This window comes from Lethenteron reissneri, chromosome 45 (assembly GCF_015708825.2).
Source record: "Lethenteron reissneri isolate LAM-NWPU_2019-01 chromosome 45, ASM1570882v1, whole genome shotgun sequence".
In the NCBI taxonomy this organism is placed as follows: Eukaryota; Metazoa; Chordata; class Hyperoartia; order Petromyzontiformes; family Petromyzontidae; genus Lethenteron; species Lethenteron reissneri.
In genome coordinates, this window is record NC_083823.1 from 7,278,310 (window position 1) to 7,304,307 (window position 25,998).

General features: G+C 52.2%; 1 protein-coding gene across 1 annotated transcript in view; it reads right to left on the minus strand.

Moving 5' to 3' along the window:
- Positions 1-2,794: 2,794 nt before the first annotated feature.
- Positions 2,795-25,998, minus strand: part of LOC133353945 (uncharacterized) — a 37,138-nt gene continuing 13,934 nt past the window's right edge. The window contains exons 2-11 of the mRNA XM_061570473.1: positions 20,765-20,847; positions 20,130-20,290; positions 17,757-17,922; positions 15,053-15,179; positions 13,709-14,133; positions 11,161-11,345; positions 8,359-8,541; positions 6,552-6,727; positions 4,966-5,050; positions 2,795-4,091 (exon numbers count right to left, since the gene is read on the minus strand). Of these exons, the coding sequence (XP_061426457.1) occupies positions 3,861-4,091; positions 4,966-5,050; positions 6,552-6,727; positions 8,359-8,541; positions 11,161-11,345; positions 13,709-14,133; positions 15,053-15,179; positions 17,757-17,922; positions 20,130-20,290; positions 20,765-20,843 (1,818 nt within the window). The 5' untranslated portion in view covers positions 20,844-20,847 and the 3' untranslated portion in view covers positions 2,795-3,860. The remainder of the gene's footprint in view (positions 4,092-4,965; positions 5,051-6,551; positions 6,728-8,358; positions 8,542-11,160; positions 11,346-13,708; positions 14,134-15,052; positions 15,180-17,756; positions 17,923-20,129; positions 20,291-20,764; positions 20,848-25,998) is intronic.

Here is a 25,998-nt window from a genome sequence, read left to right on the forward strand (position 1 = left end):
TCGGGACCTGGGTTCGATTCCTGACTCGGGAATTATTACAAACGTACGTGCATGCACGCAGAAAAAACACGAACACATTTACGATACCCGCATCAGAAAATACATTTTATTTAAAGGGTTTTAAAGCAGCTTTGGTACGGAACAAAACTCCATAAAATTGTAATAAAGACAATGTAAAAATATATATCATCCTTACAATGAATTCAAACTGGCTATACTTCACAGGGATATACGGTTTGTTTTAAAAAAAAATACAATCGGCCTTCTTACACGTAAGGCGATACAAACCAGGCTGACTCGCTCGCCAGTTCACTACCAACGAGTAACAAACACAGAGCTCGACCTGAGCTATCACGGAGCCTTTTAAGTTCCGTTATTACCGGGTGCTATGAAGCAGCCGCCTCTAGAACTGTCGCTATTGCTTGCTAATCTTGAAGCTTAGTTCCTTTTGACAGTTTCAAGGATCTTATTGTTGTTTTTATTGACATTTTAGTCACAACGCAAGCCAAAGCAAAGAGGTTCGCTGCTCGGAATCCGACGGGCCGCCCCGATTAATACTGCCGGTCTATTCGCCTACAAACGTTTTACATTCTCCGCCTACTTGGCGGCACTCAACACGAGCAGGCGATCGCGTGCCGGCGTCAGGGGCTCGAAATTAGCCAAATTTGAACAAACAAACCAAAAGATCACCGCCAAAAAATACAAAAAAATCACTCAATTGTGATCCCGCTCAGCAACATCGCCCCCTACCGGCACTGCAAAGCTACTGCCGACTGTCTGTGAAAGGCGGTGCTCTCGCGATGGACCAGCGTAAATAACCAACGTACTTCACGCAAGAATAGGTTTGACCATTTTCTGGCAATAAAAGTCGTTCCAGATTTGAAATTTTCGTGACTACAAAAGTCACGTAGGTAAAAAATAAAATTGAAATAAATTAAATCACGACGTTTCGGAGGCAACACAAGCTTGAAGACGGAAGCTTGTGTTGCCTCCGAAACGTTGTGATTTAATTTATTTTAATTTATTTTGTACCTACGTGACTTTACCGAAAAAACCAAAGAGTAATAAAAGCCGTGTTAAGATGTTAAAACACCAAAGATAAACCTTTCGCGAGGAATCGCGTCGGCATTAACCACACGTACGTGTGGTGAACATGCATATAAAATAAACACGATTTAAAGCTTTCGTGACTGCAGGGATTCATCTTCCTGGCTCTTTCGGTAAAGTCACGTAGAAGGGAAGCAATAAAATAATAAAAACAAAACATAATATTGCTTCCCTTCTACGTGACTTTACCGAAAGAGCTAGGAAGAAAAATAAATAAACACGCTCTGGTAGCATATAATGCATCGTATTTGAAACCGCTTGGTCCACAGCAGAGGCAGCTTTTGTTCAGAGCCTCGTCTCAAAGTGTTAGACCAGAGGACACCAAAAGGTGAACAGCACGAAGAGGACCCCACTATCGATGAATACAGAGATGATTCCTTGCAAAAGGTTCCCGTTTGGTGTTTAACATCTTAACACCTCGATTTGAAGCTTTCGTGACTGCAGGGATTCATCTTCTTGGTTCTTTCGGTAAAGTCACGTAGAAGGGAAATAATAAAATAATTAAAATACTACGTAATATAATACAAATTTCACGACGTTTCGGCCACAACGCAAGCAGCCGTCCTCAGGTGAAGAACAGGTCTGTCGGAAAGACAGCGTCTGAATGAACACCACCGGGCTTGGAGCGTATATTTAAGCTGTTCTTCACCTGAGGACGGCTGCTTGCGTTGTGGCCGAAACGTCGTGAGAATTGTATTTTATTATGTTTTATTTGTATTATTTTATTATTTCCCTTCTACGTGACTTTACTGAAAGAACCAAGAAGATCTTAACACCTGTTTTATTGCTGGAAAGGGTAAAAACCTGGTTTTATATTTTGATACTGGCAAGGGAGGTCCCAAAACGTACTTGAGTTCAACACGTAGGCTTTCGCAGATTGTTAATGTTGTGGATTTACCCTCCAACACACCGGTGTGCTGTACTCATAACGAATTGGCATGTGCCGTTTACGTGACAAACCTGACAAATTGGTGGTGTCGGCTGGTTGGCGGGTTTAACGACACATTGATCCATATTGGGCCTACGTGTTAAACCGACACATTCATATTTACGCGATCTAACCCCCGGCAAGAAAGAAAAAACCGTATTATGAACAAACGTACTTTTTGGTTTTTAATTTGTAACGGCATTGGGCAGCAAAACGTTAAATAGCCCCCGAGAGTCTCCGCACTGGGCCCCCACGAACCGGTGCAGTCCAAGTTCCTGCGGTGTTAGCGCAGCAGCCCCGACAAGGGCCCAGCAGCAGCAGCAAGACGTCCTCGTGACGACGACGATGACGACGATGATGATGGCGAGTGAATAAATGAACATAATCGTTACAGAACAACGATAACAGTCATGCATTTTTTTATTTCGATTTAAAGCTTTCGTGACTGCAGGGATTCATCTTGGTTCTTTCGGTAAAGTCACGTAGAATGGAAATAATAAAATAAAAAATAAAACATAATAAAATAATTCTCACGACGTTTCGGCCACAACGCAAGCAGCCGTACTCAGGTGAACAAGTCTGTCGGGAAGACAGCGTCTGAATTCCATTCCACAGCATTCTGAATTCCATTCAGACGCTGTCTACTCGACAGACCTGCTCTCCACCTGAGGACGGCTGCTTGCGTTGTGGCCGAAACGTCGTGAGAATTGTATTTTATTGTTTTATTTTTATTATTTTATTATTTCCATTCAACGTGACTTTACCAAAAGAACCAAGAAGAACAGTCATACAGTATGTAAATATATATATACACAGTAGAGAGGTATATACATTTGGGCAGGATGAGGTAAGATCAGGGCGGGGGGTGGGGTGGGTGGTAAAAGCCATTCCTTGTCCCGGTGCTAACAGCAGTGGCATCTCCAGCCACGGCGAGGTCGAGGTGGTGATGGGGGGGGGGGTCACAGCTGCTGGGCATTTGCAGCGAACCACGTGCCCCCCCCCCCCCCCCGCACCTCCCCATGTAGTGGGCCCCCTACCCCGCCTGGCTATGTATACACATTTCTGCGATTTCAAAACGTCGTAAATGTATAGCAGCAGCATGCAGCAGGTAAACTGTAGAACGAATGCAGCTTCAAGATTGTCGGACGGAGTTGTGCTTCGATACGCTTCGACCCGTAATGCTCCACAGCGACGAATGACGTCTTTCAGAAGTTCAGTTGAATGTCTCCCCCGAGTAAAGCACGAAAAGCAAAGAAGCTTTTTGTCAAGGGCGACTTGGCCGGCAGACAACATCCAAGCATCGTGTTGCTTCTCTTTTGCGTTGAACGCGACACTCCGTAGTTGAGAAGGGAGCGCTCCTGCCAACAACAACATCTTGGTACTCCAAGATGTTGTTGAGGCACACGTAGCGAGACACAGAGAGGCAAGGAGAGAAACACAGGGATGGAGGGATGGAGGGACGTGGAGGGACGTGGAGGGACACAGCGACATTGCAGACAGACAAGGAGACAGAGAGAGGAGCCAAGGAGACAACCACAGAGCACACAGATCATCGCTGACAATGAGATACCGATACTGACGTGCACACTCGTTATCTAATCATTCGCTTTAGGTGGTGGGGGGGGGGGGGTGCCGAGGCTGGACTAAGACGCGTGTGTTTGGGGCCGGGGGGTCACCTGCCCGGGCCTAGGCGCCAGGCTCCTCCTCCCACAGACGTCACTGCCGGGGGGGCGGCAGTCAACCCACGCCGCTAGCCGCCGGCACGACGCTCGGCCGTGCCGACGAGTCCGTGGCCGGGCGATCCCTCCCACCGTCGCCGCGGTTACTACCCGTGCTGCCAGAGCAGCGCCGTCTCGGTGCCCACCGTCTCCAGGTTGAGGTATCCGTTAGTGCCGCCAACGCCGCCAACGCCGCCAACGCCGACGTTGAGCGCCACCATCTCGGAGAGGACGCACAGCGGCACCGGGGAGCCCTCCTCCGCCTCGTCGCCGGCGGCACCAGCAGCAGCAGCCGACGGCGCCGCAGGCTTCCCACTCGCCTGGAAGCCGGCCCAGGCCTGCACGCACGCACGGACGCACGTACAGACATACGGGCGCACGCACGGACACATGGAATCATGGGTGGACGCACGCGCGACGCACGGCGGTGGCGAGCGGAGAAGGAACCGCGCGACTCGATGCGATTCACAAGTGAAAAAAATGTTTGGGGGTCAGATTGCCGCACGAGTTAAATGTGCGTCGTGCACCCTCCTCCGCTCGACCGCGGAATAATTAAAGTTGCCACGTGAACACCGCCGGGCGGTGGTGTTGGTGGCTACGCTGCTGCACCAGTGCTGCCTGTGGTCCTGCACTGGAGGCAGCAGAGAGGAGTTGGTGGGTCATCGCACAGATGGTTGTGCGTTGACCCAACGCTGGCGTGTGGTCTCACGGGCAGATAACACTGGTCAACACACTTTTTCTGGCATAAGGTATTCCAACGGTTTTAATGTAATTTTGGGGAGATGATTCCAAATCTGGCATCAGTTTTTGTCTATCACATCAGGTTTTTGAGATATCAAATATTGCATTTTCAATAAAAACTGCAGAAGAACAATATAAAATGAGTGTGGATATCTACATAAAATGATATTATAAACACACTATCCTAAAAATACAGCACCATATTTTAACACTAAAGCCGTCACTGACTCGCAACAACTTGCAATCATAAGTGACAGAGTTAATTTCGGGTAAAATCAATGAAAATGGGGTATGCCGATAGCTTAAAAATTATGTGATAGAGCAAATCTGAGATCAGATTTGGAATCAGCACCCTGAAATTAGTCTAAAATAGCTGCAAAAGTCCAGGCTTTTGTTGACCAGTGTAAGCGACGCGACGCCGTGCTCTTTCCTTTTAGCGCGCACGCCGCCGTAACCCTGACAGGCCCTCACCTGGAAGTCGCCGTTGTGAACGTCGAACAGGCTCTTGAAGTAGCGCGAGGGGTCCGGCACCCAGGGCACGAGGCAGCGCCTGAGCCTGCGGGGAGGTGGGGGGCGATGCAGCGTTGAGCTGTGAGTGTGTGTTACTGTGTGTGTGTGTTAGTGTGTGTTAGTGTTACTGTGTGTGTGTGTTACTGTGTGTTACTGTGTGTGTGTGTGTTAGTGTGTTAGTGTTACTGTGTGTGTGTTACTGTGTGTTACTGTGTGTGTTACTGTGTGTGTGTTAGTGTGTTACTGTGTGTGTGTTAGTGTGTTACTGTGTGTGTGTGTTAGTGTGTTACTATGTGTGTGTTAGTGTGTTACTGTGTGTGTGTGTTAGTTTGAGTTGGGGAGCGGTAGTGTAGCGGTTAGCGCGCTGCGCTATGAACCCGGCGACACGAGTTTGATTCCCGCTCACGGCCAACACCGGTGACGATTATCTGATCCGGTCCTGGGCCTCCCCTAGGTCGACTCGGCCTCAAATGAGTATCTGGTGCGGTGTGTAAACATCGCCACTAGGGAGACAAAGGCGGTCGGGCGTGGTGCTGGCCACCCACCCCCTCGTGTACCGTTCCGGCCTTCATAGGTGCTCGCTAACCGCACTTGCCCCTACAGTCTGTTAAGGCTATACGGGGGATCTTTGTCTTTGTTAGTGTGAGTGCACAGTAAGGGGGCACAGGTGGTGCATCAGCCAATCATCTCGGTCATCTCAGTCAGTCGAGCCGTGGCACCTGGGTCTGCCCCGTGACCTCCTGCCAGCGGGCGTTTGACACTTCACGTGGCCTCAAGGTGCACATGGCCTGGCACAAGCGTCGTGGTGACGTCACCGCCACTTAGTGGCGAATGGCAGTTGTTGTAGTGTGAGTGAGTGTGTTACGATGTGTGTGTTAGTGTGTTAAGTGTGTATGAGTGCGTGTGTGTGCTTGCAGTCACACACACGCACTCACACTGTGTGGAGTGTGTGTGTGTGCTTGCAGCCACACACACACTCGCACTGTGTGGAGTGTGCGTGTGTGCGCTTGCAGTCACACACACACACTCACACTGTGTGGAGTGTGCGTGTGTGCGCTTGCAGTCACACACACACTCACACTGTGTGTAGTGTGTGTGTGCTTGCAGTAACACACACACTCGCACTGTGTGGAGTGTGCGTGTGTGCGCTTGCAGTCACACACACACTCACACTGTGTGGAGTGTGCGTGTGTGCGCTTGCAGCCACACACACACTCGCACTGTGTGGAGTGTGCGTGTGTGCGCTTGCAGTCACACACACACACTCACACTGTGTGGAGTGTGCGTGTGTGCGCTTACAGTCACACACACACTCACACTGTGTGTAGTGTGTGTGTGCTTGCAGTAACACACACACTCGCACTGTGTGGAGTGTGCGTGTGTGCGCTTGCAGTCACACACACACTCACACTGTGTGGAGTGTGCGTGTGTGCGCTTGCAGTCACACACACACTCACACTGTATGTAGTGTGTGTGTGCTTGCAGTAACACACACTCTCGCACTGTGTGGAGTGTGCGTGTGTGTGCTTGCAGTAGGAGGGCGCTACCGTTGGCTCTTGTACACGAACACCAGGGCCAGCACCACGACGCTGAGCGCGACGAGGCCACTGGCGAGGAACCAGGCGAGAGGCTGGGGCTCCTGGCCGCCCAGGGCCCCACGGGGCTCCGGGTACTCGGCGACCCGAGTCCGATGACCCGTCGCGTTGCCGTCTCCGTGCGCGTCCTGTCGCGACGAACGGGGCAACGGGCACAGTTCCGGTTCACCAAAAGCCTCTGGCGGCTCACAAGCAGAGGTTGCAAACGGGTTTAGATTCCTTACCCATACCCGTACCCAGCCGCACCAGGGTCGCAAACGGCTACCCGTACCCGTACCCGGCCGGGTATGGGTACGGGTTGCTGGGTATCGGGTAGGGTACGGGTATCGGGTACCCGGTTGCGACCTCTGCTCACAAGGCACATTGACACTTCATGATATTCCACCAACCCTGTTCTTATCGCCGTACATTAACAGCACCATGTACCGTTAACGTTAAAAGTTAAGGTCGCACTCATTACACACAAAGTGCTTGCTACAAATGAACCACAAAACCTTGGAGATCTCGTCAAGGAACATAAACCACCATGCGAACTCCGCTCATCCTCGCAGCGGCTTTTGGCTGGCCATCCAATAAAGATGGTCACTGCATCGCGCGCTCTCGGATGCGCATCTGCAGCCGTCTGAAATGATCTTCCTTCCCATATGATAAAGGCAGTGGAGCTGTGCACTATTAAATCGAGATTGAAAACTAATTTATTTTAAAAAAATTATGCGTTTAGTTTGTTGTCCTTCCCCCGCACCTCCGATTAGCACGGTTGGCTACGTACGGTGTGAAAGAAGTTCAACATACATACACTCGCCCGCTCGCTCACTCATCCAAGCACTCATCCATTCACCCACACAACAACAACAACCGCCATTCGCCACTAAGTGGCGGTGACGTCACCACGACGCTTGTGCCAGGCCATGTGCACCTTGAGGCCACTCACTCACACCCATCCACTCGCTCACCCACTCACCCACTCACTCAGCACACTGCAGGTCACCACCACTTCTCTCTCCGCTTCTTCCATCGCACTGCTCCACTACTAGAATTCCCTCCCATCGTCTCCTCCGAAGCTCTCATATAACAACCTTGCTCAATTCAAGCACCGCTATTAAATCCGATCCGTTACTACTCTGATGGTGCGGTTTTGTTGCAGCCCTTATGTGCCTTTTGGGCCTGTGCTTAGCTACCTTTATCTTGCACATAGTACCCGTACAGTTGTGTACATACTATTGATCTGAAGCTTTCACGGCTTCAGTTATACATCATCATTATTGTAGATTTTCGGTACAGCGTGGACAACATCTCTGGCACGCGCACATCAATTCACTTATTTTTGCATCCGTTTATTAAACATGAGAGCGATGCAGCTGGGATTCACCAATCACAGCTCTCTCTTAGGCATGTGATGTCATCCTCCCCAACCCAATTTTAATTGAGATCCAAACAGAACGAACCACAAGGTTGTTTGGGGTGGGGGGGGGCACAGCCAGTGCTGGGCTTGTCCACGTTACCATGTCCGAGGATGTGAGCGGGAACGACTCAAACAGTCACAGAACTGAGGTCAACGTACAGACTGCTCGACAAACTTCTCCATGACTTTTCATCTCTAACGCCAACTGTCAGGCGGGTGGCGGTGGTGACGGTGGGGTTCGTTCGTATGCACGTTCAACTTCTTTCGCACCGTACGTAGCCAACCGTGCTAAATCAGAGCTGCGCCATCCATTAAGTTATCTCCTTTCTGTATGCCGGCCGTGTCACGGCGACGCACCGCGCAGAGCAGGGCCGCCGGGCTGGGGATGTATCGGGCCTCAGGGCTCCACTCGCTCCAAAGACCCCTCACGCCGTGCGCCTTGCACCGCCCGGGCCGGGCCCTCACGCGGAACGTCACCGCGTGGCATCCCTGGGGCTCGGGCGGCGGCCACGAAGCCCTTGGCTCCGACACCTCCTGGTGCTGCAGGGAACAAAGACAGAGACCCCCTCCAACAGCAGCCCAGCCAGCCATGAAGAGACCGTTGGGGAAAGTGCAATTTGACGTCATTCATCAGAAATTATCCGTTAATTGTCGAAAAATTGAGATGTCCACCCTGAACATGTTCAGTCAACGGAGCATTATTCTAGTCGGGGGAGAGACTCGAGGTGGTGACAATACAAAGAATACCGTTAGTGTTACTTCAGCAAGCCAATGTAATTCCCTCTATTTGAAAATTACGCATCGCTCTTGATTCGTAATTGATAACACTGGTCAACAAAAAAAAATCATTTTTTTCTGGCCTGGACTTTTGCAGCTGTTTTAGACTAATTTCAGGGTGCCGATTCCAAATCTGTTCTCAGATTTGCTCTATCACATCTCATTTTTATGCTATCGGCATACCCCATTTTCATTGATTTTACCCGAAATTAACTCTGTCACTTATGATTGCAAGTTGTTGCGAGTCAGTGACTGCTTTAGTGTTAAAATATGGTGCTGTATTTTTAGGATAGTGTGTTTATAATATCATGTTATGTAGATAACCACATTTATTTAATATTTTTCTTCTGCAGTTTTTATTGAAAATGCAATATTTGATATCTCAAAAACCTGATGTGATAGACAAAAACTGATGCCAGATTTGGAATCAATTACCTTAAACCCGTTGGAATACCTTATGTCAGAGAAAGTGTGTTGACCAGTGTCATTTTTGGGCCAGATCGCGCGAGCAACACGTGCGCCTCACCCCCCTCGCGCCCCGCCGCCGTTGGGGCAAGTGCGGTTAAGCGACCAGCGAGTGTGAAGAAGAAGGCCGGGACAATGGCACACTCAGGGTCGTGTGGCCCACACAACAGCACGCCCCGCTGCGTTTGCCTCCACAGTGCCGACGTTTTACACACCGCACCCAGGTAATCGTTTTACGTTTGAGTCAACCTAGGGGAGGGGACTCGCACACACGTGCACGCACGGTGGCCTCAGTGTAGCTTTACTATGCAATATGACGAAACTATAAACTATTTAAACTATTTTTTATTTTACCAGGTAAGCCCCACTGAGCTATGTAGCTCTTTTTCAGAAGCAACCTGGCCACAAATGATAGCTCAACGAAGTGGCTTATCAAGCGGGAATTTATAGCAGCCAAATACTCTGAACGCGTGATGTTGATTCTAAATGTGGAGGGGCAAAACCAGAGGACCCGGAGAAAAATTCACGGGACCATAGTAAGAGAGACACGCAAACTCCAAATTAACAGATGTCAGGGTCGGGATCAAACCCACGACCTCCTGCACACCAGGCGAGGGAGCTAACATCTCCGAACGACCGTGGCGAGTGAAAGTGTCGGCAGTAGGGGCTGTAGATATCGAAATTTGTGTGGAGGCCCTTCCGCCAGCAGCGGCTTGAGCGAGCAATTGCAGGGCTGCTCCTTTGCCTTCCTGCCAATCGATGCCACCGACTCCTAAAATTCCACCGGAATCGATTAGTAATTCCTGACTTTAGGAATTGTAATAAATAATAAAAATCGAGTCTGACGATGATTACATGTTCACTGTTCGAGCATTGGGTCGAGCACGTGGTCGAGCATGGGTTCTGAATCGTGATCATTATTCTAATTCCTGTTCATAACTCCTTATATGGGCAAACAGACACCTACGGTGAACTTGCTTGACCACTATACACCTTCTTTATATTATCCTCGTTGAGCGCTCCACATCTCACGGGCCAATTCTTTCGCTTTACAACATCGTGACGATGAGATCACCCGAGCGGTTTCAAACACTCGGGGCGCCCGTCAGCCACGCGTGGGTGACTTGCGCCGCAGAGATCGACGCAAGAATGGCAAAGGGCGACGACGAAGATGAAAGAGCTCCGTAGGCACCACGCGACAACACTCGCTCTCCCGATCGGCCACGTCATTTGGGCGGCAGGGTGGTGGCGCTGCGGTGAGACCCGTGCCTCGCGGCGAGAAGGGCCCGGGTTCGATTCCCGGCCACTGTGGTCCCCTTTCTATGTCCTCGCCCTTTGTTCTGCACGTGTCACCCCCTCCCCTGTAGCTAAACCCAAAAGCGTACAGTGTAACTGTCGAGCGTAACTGGTGGTGTTGGCCCAAACATCCCAACGCTTGACGAAAAAAACATCACCAGAATCTTGAGATTCGGCGAGGCTTTTCTGGGTAAACTAGCGTCGAATAATAATGATAAATAACAATGTACCACGATGCCGTGTCCTCTGCGGTTGAACCCGAGGCGTCGTGCTGTGGAGTTTTGCTGCCCTGTGGTACCCACCGTCACCGCTACCACCACCGCCACCACTACAACCACCACTGACGACACTCACATCCCCGTAGTGCCCACCGCCACCACCACCGCTACCACCGCCACCACCACCGCTACCACCGCTACCACCACCACCACAGCTACCACCACCGCTACCACCACCGCTACCACCACCGACGACACTCACATCCCCGTAGTGCCCACCGCCACCACCACCGCTACCACCACCACCACCACAGCTACCACCGCCACCACCACCGCTACCACCACCACCACCACCACAGCTACCACCGCCACCACCGCTACCACCACCACCGACGACACTCACATCCTTGTAGTGCCCACCGCCACCCCCACCGACGGTACTCATATCCTGCGGCACGCTGTGGATCCGCATGTCCGTCTGGTAGCACGTGGACTGGTGGCGCTGGTACCCCGGCAGAGGATCCCACTTCACCAGCAGGCTGCTCCCGTTGAGGTGCACGTGCAACTCAGACGGGGGGTCCGGCTTCACTGCAGGAGAGCAAACGGCAGACACGCACACACACGCGCACACACGCGCACACACGCGCACACGCGCGCACACACGCGCACACGCACGCACACACACGCACACACACGCACACACGCGCACACACGCATGCTACCACCCGCCACTCAAGCACGGCCGCTGAGGCACACTGGCTTAAAGGGGCGCTGATTTTAACCCCCCCACCCCTCGTCACACGGCGTCACAAAAAGTCAGACCCCCCCCTCAAATATGACGTCACAAAGCTCCCCCCCCCAAAATAAAACATGCTTCAAATCGCTTTAAACTATTGTCATTGTAGTGTGTATTAAATGTGGTGCTGCACTCTGATGTTGTAGGAGAAAACATTTATTAAAAAGTCTATTTAATTAAGTAGAACGTGTTGTCTATATTTATTTAAAGTTGCGCATTTTTATGTGACGTCACATTTCTCAAACCCCCACCCCCCCTCGTTACACATCGTCACAAATGTCTGACCCCCCCCCCCTAGGTGTGTGACGTCATTTATGGACGGCCCCATATATACACTGTGTGTGCGTGTGTGTGAGTGTCGCTGGGCGAACAGGGGTGGGAGGATTGAAAAAATTTGCACGCGATGTTTCAAATGCCAGGCCAGGAAATAGAATGGGCCACCTCTCAAGGGAAAGTCCAGCGCGCTGACAATTCCACCCAGAGCAGGCATGAGGTGTGTACCTGCACAGCATTGCATCCACCACGAGCACCACCACCTCCACCACCGTGCGCGCACACACATGCACGTGCGCACACGTGCGCACACGCGCGCACACATGCACACAAACAAAGATCCCCCGTATAGCCCTAACAGACTGTAGGGGCAAGTGCTGTTAGCGAGCACCTATGAAGGCCGGAACGTTACACGAGGGGGTGGGTGGCCAGCACCATGACCGACCGGCCTTTGTCTCCCTAGTGGCGATGTTTACACACCGCACCAGGTACTCATTTGAGGCGGAGTCGACCTAGGGGAGGCCCAGGACCGGTTAAAATAATCGTCCCTGGTGTTAGCCGTGAGCGGGAATCGAACCCGGGTTGCCAGGTTCATAGCGCAGCGCGATAACCGCTACACTACACGCATACACACACAACAACAACAACAACCGCCATTCGCCACTAAGTGGCGGTGACGTCACCACGATGCTTGTGCCAGGCCAAGTGCACCTTGAGGCCACGTGAAGTGTCGAAAGCCCGCTGGCAGGAGGTCACGGGGCAGACCCAGGTGCCACTGGTCGACTGACCGAGATGACCGAGATGACTGGCTGATGCACCACCTGTGCCCCCTACTGTGCCAACTTGCTGTGCTTTAGCCACCCGGCGCTCCGCTCGTTGTTGTGAGCGTCGCTCCTCCGCCCTCCGTTGTTGTTGGAGGGCGACTGCCTCCAACTGCCCAGTAGCGTCCTTCACGAGCCTCCTCCACTGAGGCCGATCTTGACACCGCTGGTACCAGTCATCGGCAAGTCCACTCAGCTCCACGTCCTCCTGTACCACATCACTCCATCTCTTCTCCAGCCCGTGCCGCGCCCGTCTAGCCCCCTCGATCCGGCCGAACAAAAGCTGTTTAGGCATGCGGTGGCTGGGCATGCGGGCTACATGACCCAGCCAACGCAGCCTTGCCTGCCGGAGGAGCTCACTGATGGGACTTTGCCCAGATCTTTCAAGGATTTGTGAGCTCCTCACACAATCCAGCCTGGTTAAACCCAGGATGGACCGTAGGCAGGCCAGCCTAAATGTTTCCAACCGGCGAAGATGCTCCACCAGGGGGGTCCACGTCTCGCAAGCGTAGAGAAGGGAGGGAATGACCGTGGCCGAGAAGACCTGAAGCTTCGTGCGGAGCGACAGACCAGGTAGCTTCCACACAGCGTTACACAACCGATGAAAAGATATTGCCGCTCGACTGATTCGGAGTGAGACCTCTGCTGATAGACTGGAGCCGGTCATAAGCACACTGCCCAGGTATGGGAAACTCTCCACTCTCTCCACAACTGCCCCATCACCAATTGGGAGTTGTGGGGGTGGAGTGTCCGATGGTACAAAATACCCAGGCAGGTGCTTGGTTTTGGTGGGGCTGATGGTAAGGCCCCACCTCTTAGTGGCACGCTCCAGTCTCAGCAGCAGCGCACGCACACACACACACGCACACGCACACACGCACACACACACACGCACACACGCACACACACGCACACGCACACACGCACACACACGCACACACACACACGCACACGCGCACACGCACACACGCACACGCACACACGCACACACACACGCATACACACACACACGCACACACGCGCGCGCGTCCTCATGCGCCGCAGAGGTCGAGGTCGCTCACCCAGCGATTCCACGGGCAGCGGGCAGTAGAACGGCGTCACGTCGTGGTGGGCGCTCGTGCCGTTGACGAGGATCCTGAAGCTGCGGTACTCGGGGACGTCCGCCAGCGGCACGCAGCAGCGCTGCGGCACCGGCGCGGCCCCCCCCCCTCCTCCCGGCACGGCGGCTCCAGCGGAGGCCGCGGCGGTCCGTCCCGTGGCCTCCGCTGCCGAGTCGGCCGCCCCTCCTGCTGCCCCGTGAGTCGTGCTCCACGTCCCGGACGAAATTCCAGGCCGAGTTTTCCGCTGTTTCGTCACGGCCTTCTTCCCGTGCCCGGCCCCCCTGCCCGAGTGGTGACAAAGCTCGGTGGCGGTGTCGGCGTCGGCAGCCGTGAGCCTCTCGTGAGTGCACGGGACGCACCGGCGCGTGGCGTTGAGGGTGCTGTGCCTGGCTCGTCACGACACGCGGGGGGGGGGAGGGAGAGGGCGATTCGATCCGAGCAACTATCTCGACTTATTCTTTGTAAATGTGGAGGGGGAAAATCCACGTGAGCATTGGGCGAGACACACGCAAACTCCAAACATACAGCAGGCGTTAGGGTCGGGGACGAACTCACGACCTCCTGTACACCAGGCGAGGTAGTTAACATCTCGTAGCCACCGCGACGCTGCCGCCACGTCCGGGCCTCAGGGAGCTCTCGGTTCCAACGTCGCTGCTGCAGTCTGGCCGATCGGTGATCCGGTACTTGCCGATTCACTTGGGTCACTCGCTCGCTCACCGGCGGTCAGTTGCCTCCTTATAGCTCTTCTATCACTGCTGCCAAGGTCACCGCTACACCTGTGAACCTCACTCAATCGATTCTTCCGCCCGTACGACATGCTGGGTGTGTCACTGCTTTTTTCCCTCGCAATGCTCCAATTTGTAACTCCCTCCCATCGCCTCTTTTTGCCAAACTCTCATAAAAAATGAATCTTGCCCAATTCAAGATATGCATCACGCTCTCATCGCAATTTTGATCGGGTGCCGTTTTCTGCCGGCCACGTGACTCGTTCTGAGCGCACAACAGAGACGCGCGCATCCTTGGGTGCGAGTCTCCGTTGCGGATGGCCATGGCGTGAATTAGCAGAACTCTGCTCTGCGGGTGCGAGGTGCGTACGTCCGGTACCGGTGTGAATGTGCGGTGGGTGTGGTGGTGGTGTGAATGCGTGGTGGGTGTGGTGGCGGTGTGAATGCGCGGTGGGTGTGGTGGTGGTGTGAATGCGCGTGGTGGGTGTGGTGGCGGTGTGAATGTGCGGTGGGTGTGGTGGCGGTGTGAATGCGCGGTGGGTGTGGTGGCGGCGAGGAGTGGGGGTGGCTGGAGGCCTACCAGTAGTAGAGCGAGTACTCGGTGTCGGCGCTGGCGTTGAGTCCCCGTGTCCACGTGCACTCCATCGTCCCCGCAGCCCCAGTGAGCAGCGCACAGCGCACGCCGCTCGCAGCACTGCCCGACAGTCCTGGATACGCGCACACACGCACATGCAGTCACACAAAGACAAAGACCCCCCGTGTAGCCTTCACAGACTGTTGGAGCAAGTGCCGTTAGCGAGCAGCTACGAAGGCCGGAACGGTACACGAGGGGGTGGGTGGCCAGCACCACGCCCGGCCGCCTTTGTCTCCCCAGTGGCGATGTTTTACACACCGCACCAGGTACTCATTTGAGGCCGAATCGACCTAGGGGAGGCCCAGGACAAGTTAAGATAATCGTCACTGGTGTTGGCCGTGAGCGGGAATGAAACCCGGGTCACCGGGTTCGTAGCACAGCAGGCTAACCACTGCACAAACCCCCCTCCTTATGACTCACGCAAAGGTGCACCCACGCACACACACAGGTGTATGTATAGACATAGGTAGGGACACACACACACACAGGTGTATGTATAGACACAGGCAGGGACACACACACACAGGTGTATGTATAGACACAGGCAGGGACACACACACACACAGGTGTATGTATAGACACAGGCAGGGACACACACACACACAGGTGTATGTATAGACACAGGCAGGGACACACACACACACACACAGGTGTATCTATAGACATAGGTAGGGGCACACACACACAGGTGTATGTATAGACAGGCAGGGACACACACACACACGTGACACATGACAACCTCTGCATGAACATCTCACGATACCTTATAGCCCCAAAATACTGAGAGATGATCGCCCTGCATCCCAGAACTCATAACCAACTTAAGGTTTCCTTAAGTTACATGATAATTTCTCACATTAACATCACTAGCCCCGGCCAATTCTTTATGACCCTTGGGCTACACACATTTCAAACCTTTTACAACAGTCTACCTCAGCAGCAGACCATGCTTTCCCACCTGAAACGTCGTGATTTATTTTATTTTATACCTACGTGACTTTACCGAAAGAACCAAAGAGTATAGTTATATTAGTAGTACAGTCAAACCTTGCCCAAACGCGCGTTTGGCTGCACGCGGTTTACATAACGAGGTCCATTTTCCGGGACACGCGGGGTTCATGTTTCGGCTCTACACGCTGACGCTTCGAAGATCCTCAACTCCACGTCGAAAAATAGTGAGCGGGCCACATGTACTGTACATGCTGCACAGTGCACTTGTTGTGCTGTACATGCTGCACAGTCCACATGTACTGTGCATTCTGCACAGTCCACTTGTAGTACTGTACATGCTGCACAGTCCATATGTAGTACTGTACATGCTGCACAGCCCACATGTACTGTACATGCTGCACAGTTCACTTGTAGTACTGTATATGCTGCACAGCCCATGTGTACTGTATATGCTGCACAGTCCACCTGTACTGTATATGCTGCACAGTCCACATGTACTGTATATGCAGCACAGTCCACTTGTACTGTATATGCAGCACAGTCCACTTGTACTGTATATGCTGCACAGTGCACTTGTACTGTATATGCTGCACAGTCCACTTGTACTGTATATGCTGCACAGTGCACTTGTAATGTATATGCTGCACAGTCCACTTGTACTGTATATGCTGCACAGTCCACTTGTTGTACTGTACATGCTGCACAGTCCACTTGTTGTACTGTACATGCTGCATGCCACAACACACGATCGCCATCTGCTTCCTGCTGAGCAAACCTCACAGCTGTCCCACAGTCGACACACGACCTTCAAACTCCGCTCTTCCACCCCACTTCCCTGTGGGTCACCCGCCCTCCACCACCCGACACACGCGTCCCACCCGATCACGACCTCCTACCTCTCGAAGCTTACATAGAAGCTGTCACTACTTTCCGTCACATTCCCCGCCGTCAAGGTTCAACATCCTTACCCTGACAACCTTACCCCAGGCTCCTTCAACAAGCGGCCGAGGGTCAACAACGCCGACCTAATCCCGGGGTCCAAATGCGGCCGTGAATGGATGTGGTGCTGGCCACCCCCCCCACCCCCCCCCTGTGTGCCACCCTGGCGGTGACCTGAACAGTCTGCCAGGCTAAACAGGTGTCTGTCGTGTCTGTGTGCGTGAGTGAGAGTGCGTGTCTGTTGGCACAGTAGGGGGCACAGGTGGTGCATCAGCCAGTCATCTCAGTCATCTCAGTCAGTCGACCCGTGGCACCTGGGTCTGCCCCGTCACCTCCTACCAGCGGGCGTTCGATACTTAACGTGGCCTCGAGGTGCACATGGCCTGGCACAAGCATCGTGGTGATTTCACCGCCACTTAGTGGCGAATGGCGGTTGTTGTTGTGTCTGTTTAGTGCTGGGAGCGGGGCAGTCGCTAGCGTGCTGTGCTACCAAGCCGGCGACCCGATTTTGATTCCCGCTGACGGCCACCAACGCCAGCGACGATTATCTGAACCGGTCCTGGGCCTCTCCTAGGTCGACGCAGCCTCAAACGAGTACCTGGTGCGGTGTGTAAACAGCGCCATCGTTGTGGAGACAAAGGCGGCCGGGCCTGGTGCTGGCCACCCACCTCCCCGTGTGCCGTGCCGGCCTTCATCGGTGCTCGCTAACAGCACTGGGGGATCTTTGTCTTTCCCGTCTATTTGTTTGATTGCCGCTCACCCCGCGGGGAGGAGATGTCCACGGGCTCGCTCCAGTTGCTGTGCCGCTGGCTCGAGTTGGTGCAAGCGTCGGCGTGCCACGAGACGACGCCGACACGCGCCCACGCGGCGACGGCACTGAACTGGGAGTTGGTGTAGTTGGTCAGCGGCGTCAGGATGCACTGCAGCTGTGAGCAGCGCGGGTGGGGGGGGGGGGAGGACCTCGGTTAGCCCCTGCGAAGTGCGGGAGGCCTCAACCACACACACATCCGGCAATCACACTGTGCGTGTGTGAGGCCTTCAGAATTATTATAATATAATTTTGTTATATAACTATATCATACTCTTATATCAGCGCACAACTTTATCTGTGATGAACGCTGCACTTTCCGTCGTTTTCATGCAGGGGGCGCTGCAAACCCACAAGCCCCCTGCATGAACGACGGAGGCGCAGGGACAGACGTTCGATGACGTTGGAATCGATCTGCAGACGACTTGTGACGCAGCGCCATCGCGCGGTGTTCGCACACTCTTCAAGAGAAAGAGAGGACGACTCAGAGGTGAGAAGGGCAACAATGGACGAGCAGCGGAAAGGCAGCAGCCGTGTGGGTGATGCGGCGCTACCAACAATTTGCCCAAGCTCTGCAGTCCTCTATGTCGGTGTTACCGGCCAATTAATGAGTGCTTACATGCGGGGGGGGGGGGGGGGGGGAGAAATATTTTATTCCATACTAAGGGAACGATCTTCTTGATTCTTTCGGTAAAGTCACGTAGAAGGGAAGTAATAAAATAATAAAAATAAAACATAATAAAAAGACAGCGTCTGAATTTCAAATGCTGTCTCCCCGACAGACCTGGTCTTCACCTGAGGATGGCTGCTTGCGTTGTGGCCGAAACGTCGTGAGAATTATTTTATTATGTTTTATTTTTATTATTTTATTATTTTCTTTCTACGTGACTTTACCGAAAGAACCAAGAAGATGAATCCCTGCAGTCACGAAAGCTTTAAAGCGAAATCTAAGGGAACGAGTTGAGTCGACATTATGCTGCACTATCTTCTGCTGGCGAGCCAGGGCACAGCTCCTCCACACCCCCCACAGGACGGGGATTTTGCAATATTTGCGCGATTCACCAACCCAGCTCGCTGCTGCCTCCATAGTGCTGGATTACTGCAGGCAGCCGCGAAGCCGGCACCTCCACCGCCACCACCTCCACTACCACCTCCACTACCACCTCCACTACCACCTCCACTACCACCTCCACCCCCACCGCCACCAACTCCACTACCACCACCTCGACTACCACCTCCACAACCATCTCCACTGCCTCCACCTCCACTACCACCTCCACTACCACCCCCACCGCCACCACCTCCACTACCACCTCCACTACCACCTCCACTACCACCACCACTACCACCTCCACCCCCACTACCACCTCCACCTCCTCCACCGCCACCACCTCCACTACCACCTCCACCTCCACCCCCACTACCACCTCCACCTCCACTACCACCTCCACCGCCACCACCTCCACTACCACCTCCACTACCACCTCCACTTCCACCTCCACTACCACCGCCACAACCACCTCCACTACCACCACCACCACCGCCACCTCCACCGCCACCTCCACTACCACCTCCACCGCCACCACCTCCACCGCCACCACCTCCACCACCTCCACCGCCACCACCGCCACCACCTCCACTACCACCTCCACTACCACCTCCACCGCCGCCACCTCCACCACCTCCACTACCACCTCCACTACCACCTCCACTACCACCGCCACCACCTCCACTACCACCGCCACCGCCACCTCCAGCGCCACCGCCACCACCACCGCCACCGCCACCTCCACCGCCACCACCACCACCGCCACCTCCACCGCCATCCGGCTACATTCTGAGCAATGGCCTCTTCTCCATAAACGAAATGTGGCTCGTGGCTCAAACACTCACGCTGACGAGAGAGTTGGCCGCTCAATTGTGGTCCATCACCAGGGCTAATTAAACACCAATAATCCACCTGGCACTGACTCAAGCCCAACAGAAAGAAGACTGTGACAGTGTTGGAGGACCACCCTCTTTCGTCACTATGAACTATACAGTAACCCACCGTAGTCTGCGCTCCTTCAACAAGGGAGGAGGAACAGCAAAACGACATGAACTCTCTCTCTCTCTCCTGAAGCCCTCTCGTCGCAGCCAGCAGCAGACCTCGACATTGGCGTCGAGTTCCTAAACTTATGAATATTTGGAGCCGCTGGCCTTGAAACGTTGTCCAGCCTGCGGTTTCCGGCCACACTCCAATGTTGGCACAACGTTCACTCGGGGTGGCCGTGACCCCTCCGTGCGAGCAGAGGGGGCCGTGCGGGCCGCGTGGCGCCGTCGTACCTCCTTCCTCTTGCTGGCGGAGTAGTGGAAGATCTGCAGGGCGTAGTTGACGAGGGCGCCCTCCGGCTGGGACGCGTTGCCGGCAGGCTCCCACCGCAGGCGGAGCTGCATGGGGTACTCTGGGGGCAGCACATGCAGCCCGCTCGGGGCCCGCGTCCTCTCTGCCAAGGGGAGGGCCACGTCGCTACGTTTAGCGGTTGGAACTTGCGTAGCTTTATTTATCGTGGGGGGGAAGGGGTAATGTAGCGGTTAGTGCACATGGTGACGTCACCGCCACTTAGTAGCCAATGGCGGTTGTTGTAGTTATGTAAGTAGGTGACTGTGAATTGGTGAGTGGGTAAGTTAGTGAGTGGGTGGGTGAGTGAGTGGGTAAGTGAGTGAGTGGGTGAGTGGGTGAGTGGGTGAGTGAGTGAGTGAGTGGGTGGGTTAGTGAGTGAGTGAATGAGTGAATGGGTGAGTGAGTGAGTGGGTGAGTGGGTGAGTGAGTGGGTGAGTGAGTGAGTGAGTGAGTGGGTGAGTGGGTGAGTGAGTTGGTGGGTGAGTGAGTGGGTGAGTGAGTGAGTGGATGGGTGAGTGAGTGAGTAAGTGGGTGAGTGAGTGGGTGGGTGAGTGAGTGAGTGGGTGAGGCTGCTCACCTGCATGTGCAGGCCCCGTGGAGTCACACAGGGTGAGGGTGAGCAGCAGCAGCAGCAGGCCCGGCGCCACGGCCGTCATCCTCCTAGAGGGGGGTGGTGGGGTGCAATGTGGGGAGCATGAGAGCCGGCACCTCGGGGGACAGCGGAGGACAGCGTCTTCAGTGTGGGCCCGTCAAGGGTGGCCACACACGTGGCATGTAACCTATTAACTATAACTAACTATTTTATTTATCATGCGACCTCCTTTGCCAGTACCAAAATATGAGAATGGGTTTTCCCCCTTTTGCTGGCAACAAAACAGGTGTTAAGATGTTAAAACACCAAACTGAAAACTTTTACAAGGAATCATGTCTGCATTAACCACAATGCTTGTGGTCAAGTATTGTGGTTAATGCCTTTTGGCGTCCTCTGGTCTAACACCGGTTTGAGACGAGGCTCAAAAGAAAGTTGTCTCTGGTGTGGACCAATCAGTTTCAAGGGCAATGCATATATTATTATCAGAGTACGTTTATTGTTTGCATTCTGACTACAAGTATTGTGGTTAATGCAGACATGATTCCTTGTAAAAGGTTTCAGTTTGGTGTTTTAACATCTTAACACAGCTGTTTTGTTGCCAGAAAAAAGGGGAAAACCTATTCTCATATTTTTTTTATCTTACCAGGTAGGGCTCACTTAGCTATGGAGAGCTTTATATTACACGCTTTCTATTAACTCACTCTGTCTGTTGTTGTATCCTCAAATCTTGTAACTCAATTTTAACCCACTTCCCAATGTGGTATCGACTGCAAACTTGGTATACTTATGTCATACTGATGACAATACTATATTCTATCATTAAAAATAAAAAATAAGTATTTTTAAACATTCTTTTTTATATTGTATGTTTCGGCATGGGTCTAATTGTTCACGCTCAACTAACGTTGGCTGTAAATCACCACGGCCCCTTACGTTGTGGCAAGCTTCGGGGACACTTCCTGGAGTCGTGGAGTTCTTCCATTACTAGTATGGATCATTTCATTAAAGCGTGTTTTTTTTTTTAGTTTTTTTTTAATATTACTTATTCAGAAGCGACCTGGCCACAAATGATATCTCAACGATGTGGCTTATCACGTGGAATTTCATATCAGGAGCCAAATACTCGAAGCGCATGTTTCTAAAATGCATCTTCTCAGCGACTACAGGAGGAGGCTGGAGCTGATCGAGACAAATAAACAACACGACAAACAGTCCTAATACTGTGCAGCCCTTTTGTCACTCCGCTGCTGCATGAATGCCTCTTCTACACCGTATCGGTCATGGGGACCGTTTCACCATACTCCACCACGCTGGTCAGTGTGGGTCGGTGAAGTGCTGGCAGGGTGGGGGAGATGATGGGGCCCAGTTCAGATATCGATCACCGCGGATGTCTCTGTGGTCGGTAATCGAACTGAGGCCACCGGCTTCATGGCATAATACGCTAACCGCGGCACCACCACCCCTCCCCATATGACTCATTCCACAATCTTGCGGCACAGTCGCACTGAAGGGATTCCCTATCGCACGTTCGGACGTGATAACACAGGGGGAGGGGGTAGAGTCAAGGAAGTAATGCACAGTTAGAGATAAATTAATGGAAAAAAAATCAGAATCTGCATTTACAACGGGGGAATCCGATGAGCTATGAAGCTCTTTATCAAAGGGAAGGGAAGCGACGCCCGGAAGGAGGTCCCCAAGATGGTCCAAGAGGAGCCACGACTCACGGTCAGCAACAGCAAAGGGAGGAGGGGGAATGACGGTGCGGAGGTGTCGGGGGTGAGAGGCAGATGACGGGGAGCTCTGCATGCAGTTATGAGCTACCCGTCGGAGGCCGTTGGACTGCGAGAAGGGCTGCGTGCAGAACGAGAGAGAGCGAGAGAGTGAGCGAGAGAGTGAGCGAGAGAGTGAGCGAGAGGGTGAGCGAGAGGGTGAGCGAGAGGGTGAGCGAGAGGGTGAGCAAGAGGGTGAGCGAGAGAGTGAGCAAGAGAGTGAGCGAGAGAGTGAGCGAAAGAGCGAGAGAGAGAGAGCGAGAGAGCGAGCGAGAGAGCGAGCGAGAGCGACCGAGAGAGCGACCGAGAGAGCGACCGAGAGAGCGACCGAGAGAGCGACCGAGAGAGCGACCGAGAGAGCGACCGAGAGAGCGAGCGAGAGAGAGAGAGAGACCGAAAGGGTGACCGAGATAGCGAGCGACAGAGCGGCGAGAGAGCAAGCGAGAGAGCGAGCGAGAGGTGGGGGTTTACATAAAGCAAAGTTATTAAAAAGATTTTTAGAAATGATGAACGAAGCAAAGTGCCGACTACACCGAGCATCTTCTTGTTTCCACTGACCGTAAAAAATAAAGAGAGGCTGGTGATGACGATGAGAAGGGAGGGAAGAGAGGCAGAAGTGAGCTGCAAGGAGGAGGAGGAGGAGCGGCATCTGTTCTCATAGGGGGCAAATGGCGCGGAGGGGTTCAGAGTGGGCGTTCAAGTTCATTTATTAGGTATAGCCCTGTGAGCCATTTGGCTCTTGAATCGGGTGCAACCGCAATAAACAAAGAACAAAAACACGAACAAAAAACATCTTAAAGTGAATATGTGACTGAGTGCAAACAGAAAATCTAAGAAAAGACAGCAAAATATTGCAGAAAAAGCACCATACACCAACACTGTGTGCAAAAATCCCAGTGGGATGCAAGTCAAACAACCAACAACAACCACAAGACAACTTAGATTAAGGCCATCAGTCTAACTCTGTACTACAACAAACAAACATGGCTAAACCAATACACTTTTCGAAATCACCAAAATAAAGCCAACGCTGTGTGTAAAAATCCCAGTGGAATGCAAGTCAAACAACCAACAACAACCATAAGACAACTTAGATTAAGGCCATCAGTATAACTCTGTACTACAACAAACAAACATGGCTAAACCAATACACTTTTCGAAATCACTCAAATAAAGCCATGAAAGCAATGAAACAGTGGCCACACACACACGTCACGTGGCAAACGGAAGGCTTGAGCTGGTTAAGAGAGAGAGAGAGGAGATGAACGAAAAAATAAATTACATTTTGGGGGTGAGAAACGGGGGGGGGGGGGGGGTAGTAAGGGAGAGGGGAAGGATGGGGAGGGAGATGAGAAGGGGAGTGAGAGAGGGGGGGTGCGATGAGAGGCTAAGGAAGAGGGGGGGGGTAGGATGTGATGGAATTGTAAGGGGCGAGATGGGGAGATCTCGAGAGTGAGGAGTGGAGGCAGCCTCGATGCTGCTGCTGCTGCTGCACTTGGAAGATTACATTGTGCCGAATTACAGGTCGTTGGGTCCTGTTATTTAAAAAAATTGTGGGCAAACGTGTTCTTGACGAATGCGTTGAGTGTGCATTGTGTTAAATGTGCACCACTGCAAAGACATCAGCAGCAGCATCACCCAATACATTGTTTCAGCTATGTATTTGATTTATTGATCTCAACAAATTATTGCGTCGTCTGATGCTGTATCAGTAGCCCACGTTTATAACACAGGTCAACACACTTTTTCTGGCATAAGGTTTTCCAATGGTTTTAATGTAATTTTGGGGTGCTGATTCCAAATCTGGCATCAGTTTTTGTCTATCACATCAGGTTTTTGAGATATCAAATATTTCATTTTCAATAAAAACTGCAGAAGAAAAATATTAAATGAATGTGGATATCTACATAAGATGATATTATAAACACACTATCCTAAAAATACAGCACCATATTTTAACACTAAAGCAGTCACTGACTCGCAACAACTTGCAATCATAAGTGACAGAGTTCATTTTGGGTAAAATCAATGAAAATGGGGAATGACGATAGCATAAAAATTAGATGTGATAGAGCAAATCTGAGATCAGATTTGGAATCAGCACCCTGAAATTAGTCTGAAACAGCTGCAAAAGTCCAGGCCAGAAAAACATGTGTTTTTTTTTGTTGTTGACCAGTGTAATGCCATCTCATCGCCTACTCCGGCCCCACATACACCGACATCAAACATTTTGCAATTGAACGGTGCTGACGCGCTGTATTTCAAATCCTCCACACGTAAAATATCGATATTTTATATCGTGAATTGACAAAGCATCGAAGCAAGAACCTTTCAAAACAATAACAAGGAACCCCAATGAGAATGTGTTGGCTAAATAGTTTAAATTGCATAACAAGGCCCTCTATACCATTGGAACCTCATTTGCCATTAAAAAATATGATAATTGTTTTTTTACCCTTCTATCTGGCAACAAAACTGACACCTTTTTTTACAAGGAGTCATGTTTGCATAGACCACAAATACCTGCAGTCATAATGCAAAGGTGTCAGTTTTGTTGCCAGATAGAAGGGTAAAAAACCAATTACCAATTAACAAGGCCCTCTGTACAAGACGTTTGGCCAGTGTGGAAGAGAAGGCCAAAGACTCTCTACCTCGAGGGGCTGTCGAGACCTCCCTCTAGTGGAGGCTACACGGAACCCAACCCCCGAAACGAATAAAACCCCGAGAACCCGGCCACCCGAGTTCGCTTCCAACTCGCGCCCAACACGAATATTTATGGTGGCAAATCTCTTCAAATTGGGGAGGGGCATCTCCATTGACACACCAAGTGCGCATAGCAAACACGCACCGGCACATGTACACATGTTATAATAAATATAAATGCAAAGATCCCCCGTGTAGCCTGAGCAGACTGTTGGGGCAAGTGCTGTTAGCGAGCGCCTATGAAGGCCGGCACGGCACACGAGGGGGTGGGTGGCCAGCACCACGCCCGACCGCCTTTGTCTCCCTAGTGGCGATGTTTACACATCAAATCGACAACTTACACGAACGCATTCATACCATGAACGTCAACACCCAGTCTATTTAATTAAGTAAAACGTGTTGTCCATATTTAGTTAAAGTTGCGCATTTTGATGTGACGTCACATTTCTCACACCCCCACCCCTCGTCACACATCGTCACAAATGTCTGACCCCCCCCCCCTAGGTGCGTGACGTCATTTATGGACGGCCCCTTAGTACAGGATGCATTAGTTGAACTGGAAAGTTCAATAGGTCAACGTGCAGTCACTCGCTCACCGGAGTGGCTGGGGACTAACATTGCCCATAGACTAACACTGCCCATAGACTAACACTGCCCATAGACTAACACTGCCCATAGACCAACATTGCCCATAGACGAACATTGCCCATAGACTAATACTGCCCATAGACTAACATTGCCCATAGA